General features: G+C 35.3%; 1 protein-coding gene across 2 annotated transcripts in view; it reads right to left on the bottom strand.

The window, feature by feature from the left end:
* Positions 1–21,206, bottom strand: part of CNST (consortin, connexin sorting protein) — an 89,111-nt gene that overhangs the window by 50,193 nt on the left and 17,712 nt on the right. For both annotated transcript variants that reach the window (XM_006914266.3, XM_025048501.1), the window contains exon 2: positions 2,343–2,771. In XM_006914266.3, the coding sequence (XP_006914328.1) occupies positions 2,343–2,721 (379 nt within the window). In that variant the 5' untranslated portion in view covers positions 2,722–2,771. The remainder of the gene's footprint in view (positions 1–2,342; positions 2,772–21,206) is intronic.

The following is a 21,206-nucleotide window of genomic DNA, read 5'->3' as shown; positions in this document are numbered from 1 at the left end:
GCAGTGAAGATGGAAAGTAACAGACCAACTAGAGAGATCACTGGGAGATACGACCATTTGGACTTGGTGACTAGATATGTACTGAGAGAGGACAGGCTTCAGTGATTTCTTAGGGTAAACTGAGGAAAGCTCTCACGTAGTCCTAAAGCTTTCCATTCTATATCCTTCCTAGGTTAGAAAGAGACAATTCTATCCTTAAAAAATATCCTTTCATTCAGTTTAAAATTCTTTTGCCCACCCAAACTTACCTTCTTTTAATTTAACAAAACTTATAGTACAAATAAAAACGTACCCCTTACATGTAAAAATACTAGAGCTATTAGAGGTGAAGCACCAAATTTCAATTGAGTTTAGATTATACCATTCCTATTTAGAAATATAAGAAATTCACTCCTCGGCAAGCAATCTTATAGGTATATGTAGATGACTATCACCATTATACAGGTGAGGAAACTAAAGTACTAAATGATTAAGTCTCACCAAGTAACCTAGAACCAGAAGTAAGAGTTGAACTTAGGTTTTACAGCTCTTAATTCAGTTTTCTTATATGCTTAAGTTCATTTTATATAAGCTATATAAAATAATCTGTATAAAGATGATTCCTAAGTTTTATAAATTATTCCATATTATTTCAAATGCATTAAGGGGTAGTAATTCTACATATATATGTTCACTGGATAATAAGTACTAAACAACTTTAAATTATACAATCATACCTAGGGAAACTAGAATGAGGTCATGATAGGAAGGAATAAAATGAGCCATGATCTTGAAGCTATGACTGACCTTTATACATATACAACTAGGTCTCAGTTCTTAAAAACACCACAAGATCGGATTAGAGAGGCACAGTCAAATGCTCTTGAATTACATACAATAAATTAATTTATATGCAAATAGTACTGTATAAATCATCTGCTTACCCTGTCTTTCAGAAAATGCTTTCATATCTCTTGCCAAAATTATTTTAATTTGCTTTAAGTCGACCAAGGAAAACAAAGACAAAGGAATCAATTAACTGGAAAGGCAAATTATGAGTAACATTAAAAAGTTATCAAATTACCTTACAGAATAAATAAGGATTGATTTGTAGAAACTGGAAAGTTTCATCTTTTATGAAAAATACAAATAAAACAATGGATGTGGATAAATTGACTGTATTTTTTTTTTTAATCAATCAATCAATTAATTTTTTATGGGGGCATTGGTTAACGAAATCCAAAGAGTTTCATTATACAAATAAAACAATGGATGTGGATAAATTGACTGCATTTCTTTTTTTTTTTTTTTTAAATCAATCAATCAATTAATTTTTTATGGGGGCATTAGTTAACGAAATCCAAAGAGTTTCATCTGTACACTTTAACAGTAAGGCGCATATATATTCATACTGTGTGTTCACCTCCCGTAGTTAGATTTCTTTCTGTCACCACATATTTGACCCCCTTTACCCTTTCTACCTCCCCCATCCGCCCACCCTCTGGTAACCACTAGTCTATATGACTGTATTTCTAATTAGCCAAAGAAGAGAGCAGAAGATGAGAGGAGACACTGCACTTCGTCCCTGGAGCTTTATGCAGAGCCTGGGCGAAGTGCTGCTACACTAGAGAGTCTCAGGCTGGGCTGAGCCAGAACTCTCCAGTCCCACGTTTCTGATCAAAAGTAACCAGAGCTGCCCTGCGATTCAGGCGAAAAAGTCCATAGCTCCAAACTTTAACTGCCAAACCACATGCTCAATAAGAAATACCCTGAATTACTCTGTAACCAAAGTGGTTATAGATATTTAAAGCTAGATGTCTTATTCAACATTGGTATAAGATATATATTAATATATGTCAATGTATATTATTCACCTCCTGAGATGAAAGGATTCTGTAAAGAGGCTGAGTATGATTGTACTAGCACATAAACTCACAGGTTAGAGAGCAAAGCCACAGTGATAACAGAGAGAAAATTTTAAGACTGATATTAGAAAATTCTCTAATTTATAAAGAAAGGACTCTAATTTAGAAAATTCTCTAATTTATAAAGGACTACATATACAGTTAAAGTACCTAGTGTAAAAACATGTACAAAGAATGTCCATTTTAACATTTATTATATAGCAAAACACTGGGAATAGCAATAAAGAAGTAGTTAAATAAATGATGGTCCACCCATACAGGGCGGCAATGCGGGAACATGTGACATGCATGGCACACCACACAGGTGGATCTGTATGGGAGGGTACAGAACGAGCTCGGGAATATATTAAGAGAAGTGAGATGTAGCACAGCATCAACGGTATGGCGTGGGAAGATGACTTATTTTCAAGGAACAGCATAAATTAAAAAAGAAAATACCTCGTGGTATCTTCTCGGCAGTGCCTCTTCTGCTCCTTGAACTTCTTTTTCCGGGTATTCTTTTGTCCTTCCCCAAGAAGTCCTGCCCATCTTTGGGGCCTTCACAAGGAGCGTTTTCCAAGTTCTCACTTGCAGCCACCTCACAGCGCGGCGTGCAGCGTTCGTTATTGTTTAGACTGTCCTGCTCAGACACTCCGGGTTTGCCCATTGCACTGTCACTGCTGCTCAGACGCGCATGCCCGTCTGCGTCAAGTTGATTTTCATTTTCGTCTGATGCAGAAGGCAAGTGTGTTACTGTACTTTCCACGTTGTCACCAGGATGACATCCATCTTGTGGTTCTATCTGCAGATTACATGTAGGAGTTTCACTGTCATCCATTAGAGCATCTTTTGTTGAACCATTTAAGTTTCTTTAAAGTCCTTCCATGTCTACAATGACAAAAAGAGAAAAGCTACTTCATTTTATAAACTCTGTATTCTCAGTGACTTTTCATTTCCTCTCCTCTTGAGTTGTCTGACTGTTACTAGGGAAGAAAAGGAAATGATTGAAGCTCATTGCTACTACCTCCTCCCCACTTACCATCCCACTCCATCTCACCTCATCTAGTTCTCACTTGAATACAGTCGTTCTCAACCCTGACTGCAAGTTAATTACTTGTGGAGCTTGTCCAATTCTATACTAGACCTATTAAACCAGAATGTCTATAACTACGTATGGTGTCAGATGAGTACTAAACATTTCGGAGTGATCACTTCGTAAGGTGTATAAATGTCTAATCATTATGTTGGACACCTGAAACTAACATAATATTGTATGCCATCTGTAACTGAAAAGAAAAAAAAATTTTTTTTAAATCATAATGTCTGAGGATCTGGCCCAGGTACTGACATGTGTTTTTAAGTTCTCAAGGTGATTCTAATGCGCATCATGTGGAGATCACTGCCTTAGTAGAATAAGTTACTGGTTAAATGAGGTTATCTGCCCAAAATCATTCATTCATGTTATCCCAGGACAGTTAACCAGACAAATGAAAGTTGTATAAGCCCTTGTCTGGCCAAACAGCAGCAATATTTGCAAATGAAAACAGCTGAACACATTTTTAAAATTAAGTGAAAAAAGGCATTTTTTTTACACTATATTCTCGTTATGTCTTTTACTTTCTGAAAATAAGCTCTGGAAAAGTACCTTAGAGTTGTTAGCAATTCCTTTTATATAATTAAAAAATAAACAAATAACAAGGGCTATGGTTAACTCTAGGCTATCTAGTTTAGAGTTGGAAAAATCTAAATCTGTTCTGAGGATCTTAACATTTTAAAGATCTACAAAATGGATTGTCATCCCTTTATCAGTTATGTTTTAATCTGCTTTTATCATCCAAAAGTACTTTTTAAGAAAAATGATGCCAGCCAGATTTATTTTTATTCTTGCCAACCATTATTTTGGGTTTGGATTAAATATAATAGTCATGTAATTCTGGAAAAAAACCTCAGTGATAGGAATTTTAAAATATTATTCTAATCAATATACAGAAATGCTTACTCTTTAGAAACATGTAAAGTATAATTCTTTAAAAATACGCAAAGGAAATATAAAATATAACATTAACTCTACACTGATTGTATCATATGCTTTCAACATTTTGCAACTGGAATATTTGATTTGGACATAAAAGTACTGCTTGGCAAATATAAAAATATCTAAATCTGGGTGATATAATTTTCCTTAAAATATATATTACATATTCCCAGGTATGCAACATAAAAAGTAAAATGATTTAACCTGACTAGAATAACTCAGTGTAGACCTAAAAGAAATTCTAGATGATAATTTTTACTTTAAAAAGTTATTATTTTAATGAAGTGCCTTCAAGGTCATTAACATGAGAGAATTCAAACTCAAATGAGTTTTAAAGTATGCATCTAAAAAAGTGGAAACAACCAAAAACTAATGAATAGAAAAACAAAATGTGGTAATTCATACGTATTATTAATACTATTGTACAGCCATAGAAATGAATGAAGTTTTGACACATGCCACGACATAGACAAATCTTGAAAACATTGTGCTAAAGTGAAATAAGCTAAGACACAATAGGAAAAATATGGCCCGAGGCCACTGACATGAAACATTAGAACAGACAGAAAGCGGGTTAGAGGTGAGCAGGGACTGAGGGTGGTGGAACGGGAGTTACTGCTTAAAGGTTAGAGTTTTTGCATAGGGTGATGCGAAAGATTTGGAAACAGATAGTGGTGTTGGTTGTATGACAGCATGAATGTAATTCATGTCACTCAACTGCACACTTAAAACTGGTTAAAATGGAACATTGCATGTTACATATATTATCACAATAAGAACAGTGAAGTTTATATGGTTATGTAAGACAAATGAAATGTCAGCTCTTAAAACTGGTAATAGCCTCAGCTGATTTTTTAATTTAAACACATCAAGGCACATTCTGACATGTATTTGCAGTTGCAAGTATAAAGTTTTTACCTGAATGAGACACAGAGATCACAGCCAAGGGGGACGGTGGGAGGCAGAAAGGAGTCTAGAGAGCCCAAAACGATAACTATCATCTCTTACTGAGTCCCTAGCATATGTTAGAAACTGTGCCAGACACTTCACATACCTTATTTCTAATCTTCCAAACAATCCTACATGGGATGTATTCATTGTGTCTTAGGTGAAGAATCTGAGGTTTGGAGAGGCAAAAACAACTTGTTTAAGATATTCTTAGAAAGTGGAATTGGATCTGAAACCAGGTCTTCCTGATTTGAATCTCATGCAGTACCTCAAAATGGCTGCGAGCAGAGGCAGACCAAGGCTCAAGTTCTGGCTCTACCTTTTAACAAACTGTGTATGACCTCGAGAAGTCACCTCGCACCTCCAAACTTCAATTTTCTCATTTGTAAAAGTGGAGAACTTTAATACCTAGTGGAAGAGTCATTTTTAGAAGCTTAGACAACATAGCAGGTAAGGCACTTAGCAGAATGCTTGGCCCACAGTAAATGCTCAGTGAAAGGTAGCCATTATTACTTGCTGAAAAATCTCACAGCTTGGCATTAAACACTGGTAGGTTTACCCAGGCAGGTCCACAGCCTTACTGCAGGTACAGAAACAGCGCTTTTCCAAACCTTCCAGGAATGATTAAGTTCTTGATGACAGACTAATGTTAACCAACATCATAAATCACTTGAGAATGCTGGGAAGTATTCATTCATGATGGGGATATCTCATGTGGTGCTTGGATTACTGATGCATCTGTTCTGTACACCCTCTTTCAGATGATTAAGATATCTAGATATTAGTGATTAAGGCTCCTTGGTGAGTATAAAATTACAGATCACATTCACAGCTTTGTTTAGTGTCATGTCCCAGTACTTGAGTAAAACTCTTCAGATCAATACTTTTATTCAATTCTCACAATTACCTGAGCAGATACGTAATTTTCATCTCATTATATTAATGAGGAGACCAAGTATTATATATTATCAAGAGTCATGCAGCTAGCAAGTTTAGAAATGCAGTTTGGGTGAATTATGATCCTGACGCCATACTCTTAATTAGTATACTCTTTGGACAATGTGGAGAAAGTAACCGAAAGAATATTTCACTTCAGCTAAGGCAGACCCCAGTGAGGAATGTCCACCCTGCAGTGGAGGGCAGACACATCTTTAACGACCAAAAAGTTCAAGTTCATTGACTTCTTTCTTTTTTTTTGTGCTGTATCCACACATTACACCGTTTCCTATATGGCCTACCTTCTTTTATTGAGAACTTTTTTTTATATATACTAATATACTATTTAAGTTAAGAACCTATTACCAACCAGTAAAGTTGGCATTCCCTCCCTTGGGCTTCAAGACATTTGCCTCCTATGATTTTGTGATGATGTAATTAGCTTAATTCCCAAAAGGTAACTTTTAAACTACTATTTTTTTTAAACACTAATTCTTACAGTCTTTCCAAGGTGCGAATGTCCTACAACTAACTACTCTTACAAAACACCTACCAATCTTTCAAGTCCTGGACCAAAAGTCACCCCAACTGGCCTGCCCTGACTTCTCCATTCCAAAGATAACATGCTCCTCAAGAGTGGTCTGTACCACCACAGTCCTTCCCCAATGCTGTCCTATGTATAGTTTTGCATATGCGTCCTACTGGATTTAAGCCATTTGAATACCCATAACCCACCCACAAATAATTTTCATTCTTCACAATGTCTAGCGCCGGGCCTTGTACTTATTAGCAACATGAAGGAGTAAGGGACAATTTCCTACAGGTCCTCTGAAAAGGAAGAAGTCATGCATGTGGATTGCCATCCACGCCACGCCCCTATCGGACAGGTAAAGGGACATACTAGTACACAAGATTTGGCTTCCGTCTGCATTCCAACACATTTCAATTAGAATATTTTAATCCAAGCAATAGGATAACTTTCTTAATGGAATTTCTAATCAGTACAGTCCTACTATCTTTGGAAACAGTTATAAATATGTTTTTTTTTTTTGTCTCTTCTTCCTCTTCTTTCTTCTCCCTCAATGCTATACTCACATCGTTTTGATCAGCATAAAAAAAAAAAAACAAAATAGAATGAAAAACATAAAAAATGAAAAATATGACAAAGTCAAAAGGCTGTTGTTCCGATGCATCTGTATCTCACTATAAGAAAGCACTGAGGGAAGGGAACACCTCCAGGAGAAAAAGAGCCGCTTGATACACAGCATTTTAAAATATGTTCTAATGTTGTATGGGACCTAGAGGTTAGAAGTAAACTTGAAATGGCATCCAAGGTTATTTGTTGTATCTAAACCGTATGTCTATCCTGTTAGAGTCCCTATGTCTACAACCAGTCCTCACAAAATAGACAGTGACACACTGTGATCACTGCACAGCACTGACTCTGGCATATTTTGCCTTTTAAAAGCATGACAGTGAGTGCTGCCCAAGTTTCCAGCCTCTTGTGGCAAAATAGTATTCCAAATATGTCCATCGTATAAAAGTTATTTGACATGTTGACTGTGCACAACTGAAGAATTTCAAGCAAACATATTCAAGCTTGGCTTATACAAAACTTGAAAAACCACAAAACTTTGAGGAAGCTTTAAATAAACAAATAATACAGAGTAATGGACTAAAAAAAATCTACATTTTGTCAAAAATATAATCTCAATCCCGGTATGATTTGACTTCATTTTTGATATATCTTATTGGATATCTGATGAGATTAAACATCAAGTGTTACTAATTTAAAAATAATAGGAATAGTTAAATATGGAATATCACGCAATTATTTTATTTAAATGTTTTAAGGAGATCTTAGGTGCCATTTTTTTTTGTAATTCATACAAATTAGGCCTAAATACAATGTTTTTACTTTTGAAAGAAGCCAAGATTCTTGAGAATTAAGATGTGACCCCAAGTTTAAATTTGATGATTTCTAGTCAAACCAAAATTTACAGGAAGACAGTTATCAAACCAATAAGGTATTCCATTAACCCCAAATTCAAAATTGGCTACTCATAAGTCAACTGAGGAAGAAAGTCACCACACTCATATATAATTGGGTTTATATTTATTAATATTGTGCTTATTATGGTGATTATATATCACTTGACATTTTCTCATCTTATTCACTAGGCATGTTCTAATGTCACTTTATATCTCATTGCTAAATAATTTTCTGTGATTAATGCTTTGTTTAGAAATACATGCCATATGTGTGTATATGCAATATTTGGTATATTAGCAATCAAAAACATGCCTGAAAAAAATGTCTCAAAAATTTGCAACCAACAATAGATTCATTCTTCATTGTGATCCTGTATACACAAAACAGGTATCTTGAAACCTAACACGCATGAAGCCATTCTATTTAATACTATTTCATATTTTTTAAAAATGCTGATCAAGATTCACAAGGTTAATTTCACACCCCACACTGACCACAGCAATATGGTAAAAGGCAGTTTCTAGGAATTAACAGTATCAACACCTGAGGACCGCCGTCTGAGAACCAGAGGAGTTCGCAATTATCTCCAAACTGTTTTCTTCAATGATGCAGACCATATGAAATTCAGACATAAATTTCACTTAAAATGTGTCTCCATAATTTCAATATAATAATTTTTACTAATTTACATAATTTCTCTTATATTAAACATTAGCTAAACTATTAACCTTGATTCTAGGTACCTTAGCTATCCATATTCTTCTATACCTGTGCTATCCATCATAATGGCCACTAACTACATACGGCTGCTGAGTACTTGAAATACGAACAGTGAGACTGAAGAACTACATTTTTACTTTTATTAAATTTTAATTAACTTAAAATCAATGTTGTTTGGAAAAACATATATATCTGGAACAAATTGGGTATGTGAATCTGCTTTTTCATCTATAAATTTTCGGAAATCTAAATACAGATCAAGCATTTCCAATGAAAAATGTGTCCATATTGAAATGTGCTATGCTGTAAAATACACACATTTCAGATACTTACTCTGAATACAATGTAAAATAGCTCATTAATAATTTCCAATATTGATTACTTATTGAAATAATATTTTGATCTATTGGGTTAAATAAACTCTGTTGTTAAAATTAATTTCAACTTTTAAAAGCTTTTTTAATGTAGTTACTAGGAAACAAAATTGCACATCCAGCTTACGTTACATTTCTAACGGGTAATATTGTTCTCCATGGTATCACCTTGACAGTGCCACAGTAGCCGGGTCATGGCTTATGGTGAATCACTCCATTCTGGATTCTCTTTTGCTAATACAAGTTATATTGTAAGCATTTCCAGGCTTTAGACATTAATGTTAGTATAACTAAACAAGGTGAATACTTAGTGAGGGAAATAAGTACTATATGCCTTTAAAAGTAGTTTGTAAGTACTTCCTTATATTCTATTTTCAGGATGTAAACCCCAGAATCATACCATCCCATTTTTTGGTACTTCCCATATTCAAAATGTTCCTGGCGCTTCATAAATATTGAATAGTAATTATAACTAGTAACGCAGCCTTACAATAATCTTTCTAAATATTTAAGTTTCTATATAATTGTACAGTATAAATAAATCAGATTGTATTAATATTTTTAAAATAAGAATAAAAACACAATTTCATGATAATGAATTCATTCTTCTTATAGAAAAAAGGTCATAGAAAAGTTATACCATAAGAAGGATAGAAATGTGAAAAAGTATATAATAAAAGTCAAATGTGAAGGTAATGATTCTAAGGGAGAAAACAACAAACACAAATTTTTACTTATGCAGAGAAGGCACTCTTAAAATATGAAAAACTGAATTAACTGAATTCAGTTTTCAATTAACTGAAATTAACTGAAACTATGTGACTCATAAACTCAAAACAACCTTGGGGCAGATAAATTGAGTGAAAAGAAGCATAATTTGTTTCATTTTCCTCACTCCTCTCTTTCATAATGGGGCTCAGTTCAAGACAGTGTCCATATCGCCAGAGCCCTTGAGTTCAGAACCTGTTACGCGCATGGAAATGACAGGTCAAAGGCCTTGCTGTGAGAACATCCAAGCAGTGTGAAAACAGAGAGAGCTCTCTCTCTCCTCTTCCCTCTCTCTTGCATATAGACACGTACAAGTTTTACTTAAAGGAACGAAATAGAAGCAAATCTCTAAAACAGTTTGAGTTCAAGGATATCTTCAGACATCCAGAAACAAGTTTTACAGCAATAATTTCTTATTTTTTTCATTCAACAATCATTAATTAGAATTCTGACTACCAGGGTGACTAAATTCATGATTCAGAATGTTCCTAGAAACTGACTTCTATGTCCCTTGAAGACGAAAGGTGGGCAAACTGTAGCATATGAAACCACCAGTTAGCAACGCAAGCGTTTTTAGTTAGTTTCACAGTTACTACCACATACACAGACGGAATCAGTGTAGAAGAGGGAATCGCTTCCCTAGTTTCACACATAGGTTGTGTTTATTTGGTTTTAAATGCTTCTTTGTTATAAAACATATTGTAACCACACTTTAAAGCCGCAAACAGCAGAATCTTAAGAATCTAAAAATACTTTTTGGTTTAGACCATAACCACCCCTTTTAAAATAAAAATTATGTTTATTGCTAAATAACTACTATATATTTTCCCGGAAACTGTTCTACTAATTTTCAAACTTTGAGCACTTTGCTACATAACTAGTGATATAAAGCAATCTAGCTACACTTTAATTATTAAATGTATACATAAAACTATTTATTTTGTTTTAAAATGATAATTCTTGCTAATTCTTGGCAAAAGCAAATGGTTCATTAGATCCTTCTCTTAAGAGGCCTAGCGAAACAGTTATAGTTAGCATTGTCTGAATAAACTGCTAATTATTAACAGCAATCAACAGTGACTGAAGTATCTGGCAGTATGTATATATATGTGTATATATATATTTTTAAATCTTCCCACAGGTCCTACAAAGCAGATTTATAATTCTATCCACAGTACAGAGAAGAAACTAGCAACAGAAAGACTAAATGAACAGGTCAAGGTCACATAGCTAGCACGTGGCAAAGTCCAAATTCAAACTAAAAGAATCTGACTCCAAAGCCTATATCCTGAACCATTATAATCATTTTTATATTAATTTTAAAAAATTGACTAAGCTCAGAAGCATATTTTGTAAACACCGAATTGCTTGCTTTAACGAGACGGCAACACAATTTCTAGTATCTTGAAATGTTTTCAGATATAGAGAGTTTAGAAAATATGCTGAGGCAAAATAGAACCCACTAATAAGGCTATTTATTTGCTGTACTCCTTAAATGTGATCTCGTTTCTTTAGGTTTACACATTAATCTCTGTTATATATAATCATCGTCAAAAATTGGACATGTACCCTTGAACAGATAGAATAATTTCTACTAGGCAGATCACAGGTATTTTCTGAACCAACATCACAGCTAAAGAATGGGAAATGAAGTTCAAGTCTCTAAACTTTGACAGTAGTTCCCCTAATGAACAAAGAAATTATCATGCTTATGCACCCACTGTATGTACACGTGTTCATAAATCATAGGCACATGTACTGTACTAACATATATGTGTATGTCTATTTCTAAACATGCAAAAAGAAACATTAAGAAAGGATAAAAGGGTTCTACTTCTGGCAAGGACAGACTAGCTCTTTTCAGACAAACCCTCCTGATGGTAATGACTAGAGAAGCTGGCAGAAAGCTTCAGTTTGGAGGCCAGAAAAGCTGAGCAGAGCTTTCAGGACTTACAGAGCTGGCTTGCCAAGAAGAGGGAAGACTGAGGTTTTCAGTGGGACCTGAAAGGGCTGCTCCCTAGAGAAAAGATGAGCCTGAAATTGATTAGGCCTCACAGGGGCTGAAGCCTAAAGGAGAATCGCCTTTAGTGCTGGTTGAATTAAGGCAGTCTGCGCTAACTTGGTTGCCTGCTGGCAACATAAATAGATTCTCTTTGGAATAAGAAATCCAATAATGGCTCAAATTATCTCCCACGTTTTCATCTATAATGCCCAATATATAATACAAAATAACCAAGCATACCAATCAAGATTTGACAAAAAAGTGGGAGGAAAAGCAGTTTGCAGAAATAGACTCACAGGAGATCCATATACCGGAGAACTTTAAAATAACTATTATTACAATGTTCAAGGATTTAGATAAGAGAAAATTTCAGAACTAAAGTTGATAATGATATAGTGGCAAAAGCAAATAGTTTATCACTAGACTTGATTTTTGAAAAATCAGATGGATATTCTAGATCTAAAAAATATAATTGAAATTGCTACAGATATGAAACCCAAAGGTAACATTTATTAATTTCTAAAATATTTCACTGATACGCACTGGGCCTGGCTAAGCACACTTTACTATCACGAACAAGTCTTCATCTACAATATCTACTCCTTGTCTTACACCGATTTATGAATGTTTTCTCTCTGTGGTAGTTTTAGAATATATACAAGATGGAATGAGAACTTATATTCCTAAACTTTTAAGTTATAATTAAAGTAATGTGAATGTAAGATAATAGTCAAATACTGTCCTTTACGTAAGTACACCAAACTACATATTTGAGCTGCCATCAACGATCCTGGGTAACTTAAGAGCTGATCTGTTACTTAAAAGGCCCAGCTGTTTACATCTTTAGTATTTCAAATCTCTTCAATACTTAATAAGTGCTATCATTGAGTCCCATGGTTCGTTTTGTAGCAACCAATACAAAAAATAGAACATTGAATTCAATGATAGCAATAGATAACATGTAATTATATTCAAAATACCTGAGAAAACTTTTCACCGCATAGTTCCAGATCATTAATCATTAGTGGGAATTGTTAAATGTATCAGTAGGGAACCTCTGAAAGATTTTTCATCAGTGACACGGCCAGGTTTAAATATTAGAAAACTCATTTGTGCTGACCTTTCATAACACGAGGTTTCTTTCCCTTTTTCCAGGACTACAGATAGGATGCCAAGACGAAAGGAAAGGACCAGGTGAGCGGCAAAAGTTCAGGGTAAGAGAGACAGAGCGCTGAACAGATGGTGGAGCCAAGGCCGAGGAGGTGGGATGTATCCAGGACACAGGACAAGCCTTGAACAGGAAAAGGGTGTGCTCTGCACTGTGACGGGAGGACCCGTGGGAGGGCATTACACTGGAGTTAAGTAGGAGGCATTTCCATTTCATGGTTTAGCTTTCTGGGGAAACAGGGAGTAGGATATCTGATGGAGGCGGGGTGGAGGGGTGCTGGGGACAGGGGCTTTGGAAGCACTGAGAAGGTTTAAAGTCTTCAGTGGACCACTGCAGGGCTGCTGACAGCCCACTGAAATGGGTTCAACTCCAAATCCATAGTCTCCATTCTACTTGGTCATATACGCTATCTTCAAATTATTCTCATGGTGCAACCCTCCCCAAAAAACAGCAGCTAAAAGGGGACTCCTTTATTCCATTCTTCTACGTGCATGCCAAGCATCAACAGAAATGCTGGAATTTTCTCATTGTAACGGAGAGAGATTTCTTCAGTCCATCTCCCGATTTTCATTTGTACGTTCTTTATTCTGTACATCCCTGCTGCTCTTCTACTTCTTCATGTGGATGGCTGAATGCAGTTTGTAAAATCCTTGCCTCTGGTTTATTTCATTGAAAGAAAATGAATTGTTAAAATCCTTACCTATATTATAATTGCGCTCAAATGCACACCAGAATTTAGTTTAAAAAGTGACACCACCTCGTTTTAAATGAGAAATCTTGAGTTCTGATATGATCTCATTTCTTGGGACTTAAGTTTCCTCTAAAATTTCTCCTAAGTTTAACATTTGATTATTCTAGTTGTTAGTTCCCAAGTTCTGTTATTTGTCTTTTACTGCTTCAAGTCTAAAACAAATATCACTTTCTAGTTCCTTATAATGTGACTGCAACACCTGTTATTTACTTAAAAAGTATAGCTACAGGCAAACTCACATGTTTTCTTCTGCCACCTTTTATTGTCCACCTTTCCTTATCTTGAAAAACAGTGATATAAGGTTGTCTTTTGAATGGGAATGTGATGCTCCCGCCCCACATCCAAGAGAATACTGAACTGTTTACGCAGTAGAGGTGCTAATGCTTTGTTTTCCACCCAGTGCTCATTTGGCCAGTACAAAGGTTTGGTATGAGGACAGGGAACAAAACAAATAAATCTCCATGTGGAGACTGAACTCTGACCTCAGCACTGGAGCGTTGAGGTAACTGGATGTTAACGTAATCGATCGCAACCGTCTACTATGAATAAGACGCACATACTAGATACAGGAAGAGAGAGACAGATGAGATACAACCTGCCCTTTAGAGTTCATACTCTGGTAGGAAATGGCTAAAACCTTGTCCTAACCTTCCTTTTCCCCAAAGAACCTCTGCCACAGAGGATGTGATAAATGACTGGCAAGTTCTTTGAGAATTCAAAAGAAGGTAAAATTTACTGGTGGGGAGGGTGTAATGTGCGAATATTTAAGAATATTTAATTATATTACAGAAAATAGTAGAAATGAGGAAGAGAGATGAAACTAAAAATAGAATCAAACATCTCGACATATTAGAAATAGGAAAAGTAACTAAGAGCATACATGTGCTAAAACATAGGTACGAAGAAATAAAAGAAGCAAAGACCACCAAATATTTATCACACCATATAGGAGACACCAAATAATCAGGAAGGTATGGATGGATATTCATGAGTTATTAAGTCAGCCACCCATTGGTGACAGCCATTTTAGATCTATTCATCCTTACCCTCCCTAACACAGACGAAATGCATAGCTGCTCATGCATAGCTAGCTGCTGCAAAACAGCTCCAGCCCTTCAGTCTGCTCAGCTGCCCTTCTCATCCTCAGTTCTGATCCACACCACCAGCTGGGAGGGCTGACATCCCAGAGGGAGGGCAGGACACATGAACACTGCGTGACTCAGCCCTCAGGAGGTGTGCTCCTTCCACCCTACTTGCACCTTATCCTAAGTGCACAGAGAAGCAATTTTAAGAGAAGAAACAAACATGAGCAAAATAAAAAGGTGAGCAAACACGGGGTGTGTTTTAAGAAGAGCAAATGGCTGGACTTTGGCATAGGACGCTGTAGGAAGGTAGTGAGCGGTCAGACTGATGGAAACGGAGGCGGGGCTCTGTCAAAGGAATTCAAACTAGTGCTTCTCACACTACCTGCTGTGGAAGACCGACCTTTTTTTCTTCTGGTAGGCCATGAGTCATTTATTAGAAGAAAGGAGAGGAGGGGAAAATCATATAAAACACATCCAATTTTTAAAATTATTTCAGATAAAACTGCCCTGTCAAAATGCCATGGAAGTTTCCGAACTCTCAATTTCTGTAACGATTTCACTGCAGACAGGTGGACAGTCACCAGACCAAAGAGCATAATCTGAGCAGCACTGGTTTAGACTGTGGATGGGCTCGAGAAGCCATTAAAGGCTTTGAATAAGGGGGCCAGGGTATCAGGCTGTGCTCTACGCAGACTAATCCGGTGGTGATGTATATGATGGGTCAGAAAGAGGAGCCGGGTTGGAGATGAGAGGAGCGATGAGATCCTGACTTAGGATGACAGTGGTGGGAATATAAGCACAGCAGACTCTGAGGTGGAATGAACAGCGTCAGAAAGTGTAAGGAACCCAGGATTCCTTCAGACTCTGGTCCCAGAGGCCTGGGAGGCAGCAGTGCACTCAGAGAGAACACGGGAGGAGGGATGCTTCCATTTACAAGGAACCTTCCCGGCCACAGCTCCTCTGGCTGCCTATCCCATCACCTCTGGATGCAGGTCCCGCTTTCCTTAGGCTGCCGGTAGTGGCTGGTCAGAGAAGGCAGATGAAAGACAAAGAGCAACAGCAAAGTTGTACTTAAGCCTTTGATTTTCATGAAGGTTGTTATTCTGTATAAAGTCAGGAAGTTTGATAATTCTTAGCATATGTATCTAAAAATTTTGCGTCACTAAAAATGAGTGCTCATAAGATGTTAACAATTTCATACTTGACTGATATGTACAAGAGCTTACAACTATCTTTTAAATTTTAACCAAAAAAACACCTCTACGAAGTCAAGACATTAAATTATACTGGATACCATTAAAATTATGAGAATGCATATTAAAAAAATACTCAGACATTGCATAACATTTTACTTGCAAAACTTTTTTTCTCCCTAAAGAACTGGTTTGCACACATGAAGGAAAAGTAACACACAGTGGGCGCTGCTAAAAGGAATGAGCCAACAGCCACGTAACATTTCTTCAAAGTCGCAAAGAATAGCTTATCACCTAACAGAACTAAAGGCCACATTTATTAATATCATTTTATGAAAGCTAACAAGAAATGTAAAGCTATAAAATATAAGTCCTTTTGGGACTGCAACAGAAAAACAGCTCTTGAAAACTGAAGAAACTGGTAAAAGGTGAAATGCTACTTTATGAGGGCTTTCCCTGGATCATCCTAGGTAGGTCGGTTTTCCTGCATTGCTATTTTTTATTTAACTCTCCCATATTCCTGCCTTTTGGCCCTTTTGTACTTTATGTGCTCTTTTTTTTTTTTTCCTGGATAGGTTTCTCTGTATTTTACAATTCTACCATAATACAAAAATAGTATTTCAAATTTGCTTCATGATCTGCTCTCAACAAAATCCGAAATGAATTTATTCATGTTAATTATACCATCTCTTGTTTGATACCAAATTTCTATCGAAATGAAATCATGATTCCAGATTATTTTTATTATGTTTCTTTATCCTATTTCTCTCTTATATCTTTTCTCTCACCATTATCTTTATTATTCTTAGTTAATAAGAATTTTCTAACTTCTAAAAGGTTAGAGAAAAACACATTATTAAACTATAATTTACACCTAAGACCCAAAACCTCAGTCTTAGTATGAAATGCTACTTATAACTGAGATGTCTACAACTAACCTCTAAGTGGAATAAATTTATGTATTATGGACTATGAAGTAGAAAGATAGTTTGTGAAAAGAGCATTCAACAAGAAAGAAGAGTGTGCTACAGATATTTCTGTACCACTTAGTTAAATACTATGAATAGCTAGTACTTACTAGGCTATTGGATTTAATTTTATATGCTAAGCACTATACCTTACATCATTAGCTCATTTAAACCTCTATTGCTCTATGAAGAACATAAAATCTTTCTCATTTTTCAGATACAGAAACAGAGGCAAAGAAACTTAAGTAACTTGATCAAGGTCACAGGGCTAGCAAGTGATTAAGCCAGTACTCAAAGCCAGGTTTCAGAGCTCACGCTTTAAATCTCCACCCTATAGCTACCGAACAGGAGAAATTGTGCAGTGAATAGCATATTGTAGAGGGTTGTGTGTTCTGGTTAAATAAAAAATTCTTTATCTTATATTTTTGGCTCTGATTTGTAATTAAGGATAACCCAGATATGTGTCTAAGGATAGGGTGAAAAGTTAGAAATAATCTTCAACTGTGTTCCTATACCATTTGTAAACATTAAAAAACCATCTGATGAGCTCAATGGATAGATTTGCATGAAAAATCACTCAACTATTAAGACTCTAAACAATCAAAGTATATTAACAATAATTATTTAAAGTTATCTAAATATGGCCTTCAATAATTTAAATAAAGCCACAGTTATAATTAATATAAGACCAAAAACTCACTCCATATTAAGGGGATCTTAGATTGAAATTCAAGGTATCAGTGAGAACTCATGGTTTTTAAGATAAACAGGTTTAGAAATAGATATGTGTATCATATACACACATATATTTCCGAGCTCTGTGCACTAAGAAAATCTGGAAGCAATGACACAGTAGCTTTCGGCATACCTAACACTCAGATCTTCGTTTCTAAAGAATATCCTCCACTATAAAGAACCATTGATTCTTTGAGAAATGGCTGATTCTAAGACTGGGAGGAAAAGAAAGCACCAGATGAACTTGCCAGAGTGAAGAAGGGTGTAAAGATGGGGAAATGTAAGCAGAACAAGAAATCGCCTGAATGGGCTCCCACTGGTAAAACATGGAGCGATTTGAGCTTGAGTATAGAAATAACAGATTCTAACCCACTGATAAAACAGAAATCCATGAGTTTATAGTGACATAACTGAAAAAAAAATAAATGAGAAGGGAAACTCTTCCTTCGGTAGAATGCCGACTAATAAATGCAGAAAGAATTACAGAACAATCGCCACTTTGTAACCATCATAGAAATAACTGATTCAGGCAAGAATCATTACTGGATATCAAAACTAGTGGCTACAAATTTAATCTGACAAGCTCCGCCCTAACCAAGTGATTAAAGTTAGGGTCACCAATAATAGGACAAACTAGCATGTGCCTCCTTGGTGAGACTAACAAAGACATAACTCCACGTCTTTGGTGTTCCTGCCAAAAGATGCACAACCTAAATCTCATCATTAGGAAAATTCTTCAAAACAACTGCCCTGTCCTCGAAAATGTCAAGATCAATAAAAAAAGACTGAGGATTGATCCAAATTAAAGGCGGCTAGGAAAACAGGATTGCTAAATGCAACGTGTGATCTTGTATTAGACCTCTGACTGGTAAAAATAGAGCTATAAGGTTATAGGAAAGTTCTTTATACAATTCTTGCAACTTCTCTATATAAGCTTGAAACCCCCTGAAAATGTCACTCCCCAAATCTTCATTTCTCTAATTTCTTACCTTACTGGCAAGCTTTAAAAAAGATTTTTTGAATTAGTGACAAAATCTTGTTTATAAATCTTCAGTGTTAATAATGCATTTTAAAGTCTATACTGCATCATTTTCTAAAGCATATAGGAATAACCTACTTTTTCTGAGAATATTTGTTAATTGTTAATATTATTTCAGAATAAATTATTTCTCAAGTGAGAGTACATACCTTAAACATATCTATAGCTAGTGTTTATCTAATTAAAAAAATTTTATCTTTCCACAACTCCAAGTAAATTCTACTTAGAAAATTCTGTTCCCAGAAAAGATTTTAGAAAAATATTAACATAGCACAATCATTTCCTATATAAAATCTTCCTTGAATTATTTTCATATTAAAAAAAATCTTCACAAGGTCCGATAGAAATTTGGCAAAGGAAATTTAGTTTTTAAGAAGTGCGCGTGGCATTTATTTGGTGGAGAAAATGTGTGAGGAAAATTGGTGGTATGGTGGGGGATGTTTTCTATCTTCTGATTCTGAAACGTGAGGCCGCCTTTCGTACCGTCAAGGAGTTCGTAGCTGTAATGGAATACATTTAAACAACCACGTACTTTACAAGGAACCAGAATATGTTTTTTTTAAAAAAATTATTTCTTATTTTTTTAGGTGAGGCAACCCTTGGTTGACCTCACAGATTGCAAGGACCTTGTCCGTTTACAATCCCTTATTTTTTTTATTTTTTCCACCTACAGCATCTGGTCTTCCTAGGTGGTCTCGCATCCAAGTACTAACCAGGCCGGACCCTGCTTAGTTTCCAAGATTAGACTGGATCGGGCTTGTTCTGGGTAGCATAGCCATAGACTCAGACTATCTTTTTTGAAAGACTAATGAGTGGGGATACGTATGCAGATGCTGATAAAGATTTAACTCATGCGATTATTACCATATCTATAGATGGGAGTGGTTGAAAAAGGGTAAAATTACAAGGAAAAAACAGAACAGAAACAGCACCTAAAGGCAGATTATTTAGGGAAGCTTCAGGATGTGAGTGGATGCATCGAAAGATGCGTTAAAATTTTTAAAAAAATGCTATAATGAAACCTTCAGAAAGACATCAATGTTCTCAAAATTAAATCCAAATATGCTCAATCTTTAAAAAATTATATTTCAATAATAGGACTAAACAGTAATAATAGGCACAGTAATAGGATTAAAAACAATAGCTCCTTTTTGCATAAAGTGAATCAAATACTTGAAAGCCTCCTATGTGCAGAGTACTATAAAAGTTTTTTGCCCCATTTTTTTTTTTTGCTAGCATATGAGAACCCTGAATTCTGCACATTGAGTATCTTATATTCGACAAATTGCTAAATGCTCTTTTCCGTCTAATAGTTTGTGTATAGATCTTCTTGGGCTTTTTTTGCGAAGACAGTAATATCACTTAAGAACAATTTCCTTTCTAGTCTTTATACTTATTGTTTTGTGCTTTATTGCACTGGATTTCTGACACATAGTTGAATAGGAGCAATGAGAGTAGGCAACTGTGTCTTGTTCCTAATTTAAAGAAATTGCTTCTAATAATTCCATATTAAGTATGATGTTTGCTATAAGGTTTTTAAAATTGTAGTGAAATATAAAGTTTACCATAGTAACTATTTTTTAGTGTACAATTCAAGGGCGTTAAGTACATTCGAATTGTTGTGCAACCGTAGCTATTACGCATTTCCCAAACTGACAGAGGTTTTTGGTAGTTAAGCATTTATTAAGTTAAAGAAAACCTCTTTAAGAGTGTTTGCTTTTGTTATTATTGTTTAAAACTTGAATGAATGTTGAATTTTATCAAAATTTTTTTCTAAATCCATTATTAAAATAACTTAAATTTGTTAATATGTTGGGTTACAGGGATATAATCTAAAAATAAGTGAATGTGCTTATACTATATATGTATATATGTGTACATATATATATACACTGTAACGTATAGATACAATTATAGATATAATTATATATAAGTATATAAATTATACATATATAGATAGATACACTAGAAGTATCTTTAGTAGTAGATGGGTTGTCTACTGTGAAAACACACTTGCTTTCCCAGGATGGACTTCCATTGTCATGGTTACAAAAACAGACACAAAGACCAAATTTCAGGATTCAGTTGCTCATATTATATTGTGAACTTTTGTATCTGTGCTCAAAAAAGTGAGATATACTTACCTTTCTTTGTACTGTCATTTGGTTTGCTATTAAAATCATTTTACTGTCACAAAATTACTTGAGAGTTTTCCTTCTTTCTCTAATATTTTAACATTTTGTGTAACAACAAATTACCTATTTCTTGTAGGTTTGGTAAAACCCATAGACTATATCAGTAACTGATGAGTTTTTTTTGTTTGTTTCTGTGTGAGTAAAATTCCAACTACTGAATTAGTTTCTTTAGTGGTTAGATATCTCTTAGGAATTTCTATTTTATAAAATGATTTTGGTGATTATATTTCTTAGACAATTGCCATTTTCATCTCACTTTTCAAGTTTGCTGTATGCATTTAACAGTGTTCTCTTTTGATTAAAAATGCTGTTGTATTTGTGATTTTGCCCCCTTTTAAATCAATCTTTCTGTCTCCCCCCACCTCCCCGCCCTAACTCCCTCCTTCCCACCCTCCCAAGTTTCGTTTCCTCCC

This window comes from Pteropus alecto, unplaced genomic scaffold (genome assembly GCF_000325575.1).
Source record: "Pteropus alecto unplaced genomic scaffold, ASM32557v1 scaffold115, whole genome shotgun sequence".
Lineage (NCBI taxonomy): Eukaryota > Metazoa > Chordata > Mammalia > Chiroptera > Pteropodidae > Pteropus > Pteropus alecto.
The sequence above is the reverse complement of the archived record's forward strand: the minus strand, read 5'-3'. Positions and strand labels throughout refer to the sequence as shown.